The 6234-nt window shown below is 47.9% G+C and overlaps 1 protein-coding gene across 1 annotated transcript in view; it reads right to left on the reverse strand.

Annotated features, from left to right (window-relative positions):
* TDRD10 (tudor domain containing 10) overlaps positions 1–6234 on the reverse strand; it is a 53233-nt gene that overhangs the window by 44836 nt on the left and 2163 nt on the right. Inside the window, 4 exon segments of the mRNA NM_001246198.2 lie at positions 1267–1325; positions 2455–2482; positions 2485–2542; positions 2887–2915. Coding sequence (NP_001233127.2) covers positions 1267–1325; positions 2455–2482; positions 2485–2542; positions 2887–2888 — 147 coding nt within the window. The 5' untranslated portion in view covers positions 2889–2915.

The raw sequence follows: 6234 nt of genomic DNA on the forward strand, positions 1-6234 counted from the left end.
ACCAGCCTGACAAAGAGGGGAAGGAGAATCTTTTCCATCCCATGCCAAGAATCCTCCAACCCACTCATTTGACTCCATGTGAATTAACGCATTGAGTCAAAATGAAGTACTTCCCTCTGGGCACGCCAATATAATTTTCTTCTCTCTTTTTCAGATGAAAACATAAGAGGTCCCTCTTTTTTTTATAGTGAATTACTTACATGTCTCATCAATTATGTGGTCTGGTCTGGGCGGCAACTGGATATGGATTCAACTCTTGGCTGGCCAGTCACTAGGTCTGTATAGCTGGCTAAGGGGTACCTCTTCGAGCCTTGGCAGCCTCATCTCCAAGATGAAGACACTACCCCCCACCCAGAGTTACTATAAGAAATAAATAAAATCACACTAACAAAGCATTTAGCCTATTTCCTGGGGCATACCTGTTAATTAAAATATAGTTAAGTGGCGTAAAAGAAGTAAGGCACAACTTGGGCAGAGAAGATTGAGTTTAGCTGGACGGCAAGGGGGGCACGAGACCAGAACATTTCGGAAAAATGTCTGACATGCACTGGGGGTTCCACAAGTTAGTTTCTCTCATCCTCATCTAAGACTGAGCTTGGGGGCAAGGACTAACTTATTTACCTTGAACGGGCTGAGAGCGCCTCAGATACATTGTTTTGCATAATGCACAAAATTTAAAATGCTCAAAAAAAAAAAAAAAAAAGCCAGGGGATACTTCAAATCATTAGACTTACATTTTGTTCTCTTTTCATCTATACTTTAAATGCACTATGAGGGATTTTCAGCACCTATGGAGTTCCATAATCACTTCCAATTTAGTGATTAGGCCTCCCCAAAGAGGAATGATTTCTGGGGTCAAAAATGCGGTTGTTTACATTCTACTCTCCAAATACACAGCCAGCTGATGGAACTGGTTCATGGCAAAGTGAAATGAGTGTGGCTTTTCAGCTGAGCCCCCATTGCTCCCTAGAACCAAAAGATCGGCCATGGAACTGTCACAAAGCCCCCTTCCGGAAGGGAAGCTGCCTCACTGCGGCCCCTCCATCCAGATCCATAAACAGGGCGACACCCATCCGTCTTTACATGGAAGGTTGGATGCAGGACTTTCAGCCCTTCAACTGCGAAAATCCAAGGCAAACTGTGATGAGGTGGTCAGCCTCGTCACCAACTAGTGACCGCTTACACATTCGCAGCTGTAAGAGATCTTTTAAAACCGGTACCAGCACAGAATTCACACAGCAAGCGTTCACCAAGACGGCAGCCTACCTCAGAGATGTCCAGCGGGAGATTGCCGACATACACCTCCGTCTCTCTCTTCCTGAATCCTAAGAAGAAAAAGAGCATTTAGAAAAAGCAGGTGTGAGGCATTGCCAGCATGGCTCAGCAGAAACGAATCTGACTAGTATCAGTGGGTTAAAGATTCGGTGTTGCCGTGAGCTGTGGGTCGCAGATGCAGCTAGGATCTGGCGTGGCTGTGGTGCAGGCCGGCAGCTGCAATTCCGATTCGACCCCTAGCCTGGGAACCTCCATATGCCGCAGGTGCCTAAAAAGTCCCCAAAAAAAGACCAGAAAGAAAAAGCAGGTGTGGGGTTAGAGAATACAGAGGAATTAGAACATGTGCTAAGTAACAAGTTTTCCTAATATTAAAACATCCACACACACTGCCCTACAAACATTCCTGCTCTGTGAACGAAAGGTCACAGGGCACTCAGTTGGTCAGCAGTCTCGTGGGTTAACACGTGGTCCTTGTTAAGGGCTGGCCGTGGATGTCACTGCCTTCGAGTGGCTGGGAGGACAGCGAGTCATCAGTACACCAGGAATCCAGCGCTTTCGGGGGTTTTCCAGGGCCAAAGCGGGCAGAATTTCAGAGCTAACACTCAGCCAAGGGGGGGAAGAAGGGGAATCCAGGCAGAGGGCACCGCACACGCAGAGGCACAGAGCTGCGAAAAGGCCTGGCCTGCTGGGGAGTCTGCGTGGAGTTGGGGGATAGCTAGACTGCATGCTGCCTGCGGGTGAGTGGTCAGAGGGGAGGCAAGACAGGCCAGGCCGAATGCTGAAATCGCTGACCATGCCCCCCTGCAGTCTCAGCAGAGCCCACTGGGAGGTGACAAGTAGTGGAAGTGTTTCAGTAGAGAGGTGACATCCACACAGCTAGAGATCACTTTGGAGCTGGTGTAGGGTGAAACGCAGGGAGGAAGAGATTAAAGAGAAGTATGGGCTTAGCAACCGCCAATGTGACACTGACTGAGGGTCTGCCCTGTGCCTGGCAGGGGGACGCATCTGCCATGTGACAAGAAGCGTGATGGCTGCCTGGAGCAAGGGCAGAATTATATGGATCCCACGTTTCATGCTTAAATGGAAACTAAGTAGATTAACTGGGATCCAGGTTATGGACTGAGGGTTCCCAGCACCGACCAACCCCCCAGGCCCCCACCCCACCCCAGGCTAACTCACTTGGTGATTTCTGCTCCTCCATCACTCCTCACTCCTATTCTTCTCAAATAGTTGAGCAGAGGGTCGGAAGTGACTGCTGTTCCAGGACCTGCCAAAAACAGGTCTTAGCACTGTAGCTCCCAAGGCCAAACTCCAACAAAAGGAGTTTGGGCACAAGAAGCAGAGCCCTGCACAAGCCTCCACACCCCCTTCCTGACAGAGGGTTCCCCTCCTCCTTCCAGACTTGGGTTCCAAGCCAGGAAGCCCTTCAGTGGACCATTTTAAGTGCTCGTTGTTAAAGGACACTTAGGGTTAGGCAAGAAATGCTGGGGTTGACTCTGTTTTTTCGGAGGGCGCGGAATGTAGACTCAAATTCTGGGCATGGTGAGGCAGGAGGAAGAGATGCCTGTGGGTGAAAGGAGGCTTGTTTATCAGCAAAAGGAAGCAACTTACTTGCTGCAGTTTCTTTCCAACAGGATCTCCTGCAAAGCCAACCAGCCACAGTTAGTGGAATGCCAGGCTCATTTACCATCATATTACTGAATAGGTACTGTGGCAGGCAGAATAATGCCCCCAAAGTGGTCCATACCTTGACCCCCAGAACCTAACAAGGGTTCTAGTCACCAATTTCAATGAAGAGGAACAGTTTTTCCACTACCAAGCAATGCTTTGGACACTAGCTGGGTACCCCACAACTCAACTCAATTCTGAACTTCTGAGATTCCAGAGGTTAAGGATTCAGTTCCATTGGACTGCCCCCACCTGCTTCAGCTCCAGCAGCCCGCCAAGGCTGTCACCTCCAGGCTATAGACTAGAGGTTCCCACGACCACCACCTTGGGTTCCAACAACTATGCTGGGGTGGCTCGCATCTCAAAGAAAGATTTTCCTTACTAGATTTTGCCACTTATTTTAAAAGGATCTAACCGGGGAGCAGCCAGATGGAAGAAGGCTCAAAGCTTCCACGTGCTCCAGGTGCACCACTGTCCCCAAATCTTTAGTGTGTTCACGCACCCAGAAGCTCTCAGAATTCGCACTTTTGGGGTTTTCTGGAGGCTTTTCTGCAAAGGCATGATTGATTAAATCACTGACCACTGGTGACAGATTCAACCTCCAGTCCTTCTTCTCCCCTCAGAGGTGGGTGGGGGGGAAATCACGCTGCAAATTCAACCCTTTAATCACCCAGCCCCCATCCTTAGGTTACCTGGGGCTTTCCAAAGGTTACCTTATTCACATAACAAAAGAGACCTTTACTTCTCTCATCACTTAGAAAATTCCAAGGGTTTTAGGAGCTCTGTGCTAGAAATCAGATGAAGATGAAATGTCTATTTATCATAAATCACAAAATCACACCTATGAATATATATGGTTATATGGCAAAGGGAAATTAAGGTTGCTAATCAGCCGACCTTAAAATAGACGATCCATATGGGCCTAAGGTAATCAGGAAAGTCCTTAAAAGTGGAAGAGGGAGGCAGAGAGACAGAGATGTGACTAAAGAAGAAAGATTAAATAAAGCAATGCATGGAGTTCCCGTTGTGGTGCAGGGGAAACGAATCCGACTAGGAACCATGAGGTTGCGGGTTCAATCCCCGGCTCAGTGGGTTAAGGATCCGGCATTGCAGTGAGCTGTGGCGTAGGTCTCAGACCAGGCTCAGGTCCCTCATTGCTGTGGCTGTGGTGGAGGCTGGCAGCTGTAGCTCTGCTTAGACCCCTAGCCTGGGAACCTCCATGTGCTGTGGGTGCGGCCCTGAAAAAAAAAAAAAAAAAAAAAAAAAAAAGCGATGCAATTTGAGAACCCAACCACTTGCATCAGGCAGCCTCCAGAGGCTAGAAAATGCAAGAAAACAGATTCTCCCCCAGAGCCTCCTGAGGAACACAGACCCATGACACCTTGATTTTAGCCCAGCGAGATGTGTGTCTGGCTTGTGACCTACAGAATTATAGTGTGCTGTTTAAGCCTCTGAACAAGTAGTAATTTGTTACGGCACCAAACTGAAAACCAATAGGGGTACCCTGAGCAACTTTTTTTTTTTTTGTCTTTTTGCCTTTTCTAGGGTGGCTCCCGCGGCATATGGAGGTTCCCAGGCTAGGGGTCGAATCAGAGCTGTAGCCACCGGCCTACGCCAGAGCCACAGCAACATGGGATCCGAGCCTCGACTTTGACCTACACCACAGCCCACGGCAACACCGGATCGTTAACCCACTGAGCAAGGGCAGGGATTGAACCCGCAACCTCATGGTTCCTAGTCGGATTTGTTAACCACTGAGCCACAAAGGGAACTCCCAGTTTGTTTGCTTTTGTCCTTTCCCTGAGCAACTTTAAAACCATGGCTGCCTCTTCACAGTGGCTGTGGACGGAACGGGGCCTTCTAGAGTTGGGTGCAATCCTGAGTGCGTCAGAGACGTTGGGCACGTTTTCCCTGTTAAATGGGAATCAAAACTCCTGTGCCATAGATCACGAGGGTGATGTGAGATACAGCACTTAAAGCACTTGCCGCCAATTAAGAAGGCAGTAAGTGGCAACCACTGTGTTTATCCGTATAGATTTCACTGGCACTTTTCTATGACCCTGTGGAGTGTTACTGCTCCATTTCACAGATGGGAAAATCAAAGTTCAAGGGCATTTGATGATCTCATTAAGGTTATAATAGATACTGAGATAGGAGTTCCCGTCGTGGCGCAGGGGTTAACGAATCCGACTGAGAACCATAAGGTTGCGGGTTCGAGATCCCTGGCCTTGCTCAGTGGGTTAAGGATTCAGCGTTGCTGTGAGCTGTGGTGTAGGCTGCAGACACGGCGTGGATCCTGAGTTGCTGTGGCTCTGGTGTAGGCCGGTGGCTATGGCTCCGATTAGACCCCTAGCCTGGGAACCTCCATATGCTGCGGGAGCAGCCCTAGAAAAGGCAAAAAGACAAAAAAAAAAAAAAAAGATACTGAGGTAATTCAGGTCTATGACTCCAAAGCCTTGGTTCTTTTCCTGCAGGAAAAGAAGGCTGTCAGAGTCATTTTATTTATTTTTTGCCAGCCAGGAAACTAACCCGAGCCACAGCAGTAGCCCCAGCCATTGCAATGACAACATGGGATTCAGATCCTTAACCTGAGGAACCACCAGGGAACTCCTCAAAGTCAAAGGGTTTTATTTGTTGCTGTTGTTTTACTTTAGACAAAACAAATCAAAACATTAAATTTTAAAAGAGTCGTTAACGCCTCGAAATTGTTCCCAGCTGTAGAAGCTTTAGCTGCAATTAAACTTCAACAGAACTAAAAGTGGTGAAGATAATTAAAAGACTCAGGAATTTATGAATAAAAACCATTTCATGGACAGAATCAGTCTGTGGGTGTTATTCCCAATTTCCTGGTAATACCTGGAAAAGCATATGGGCTTTAAGAGCCGAGCAGGCACCAACACCTCCCAAGGAAGGGCCCAGAATAAATCAAAGATGCCAGTAAGGGCCTGCCAGGTGCTCTGCTAACTCAACAGCTTATGCACATTATCTCATTTAATCCTTATGGAAACTCTCAGAACTTGGCATTATTACCCCACGGTACAGATGAAGTCTAGAGTCTAAGACCACTTAATTTATGCTCATAAATGGAAAACCCTGTTGTTGTTGTTATTGTTGTTGTTGTTTAAATCCAGACTGTATGATGACGCCAAAGTCTTGAGCTTCCACTCCATTGTTTGGTCTCGAAAAGTATTTTATCGGTGGGTTCTTTTATTTTTTCCCTTTCCATGGCCGCACCTGCAGCATATGGAAGTTCCTGGGCCCGGGGTCAAATCAGAGCTGCAGCTGAGGTCT

Source organism: Sus scrofa, chromosome 4 (genome assembly GCF_000003025.6).
Source record: "Sus scrofa isolate TJ Tabasco breed Duroc chromosome 4, Sscrofa11.1, whole genome shotgun sequence".
In the NCBI taxonomy this organism is placed as follows: domain Eukaryota; kingdom Metazoa; phylum Chordata; class Mammalia; order Artiodactyla; family Suidae; genus Sus; species Sus scrofa.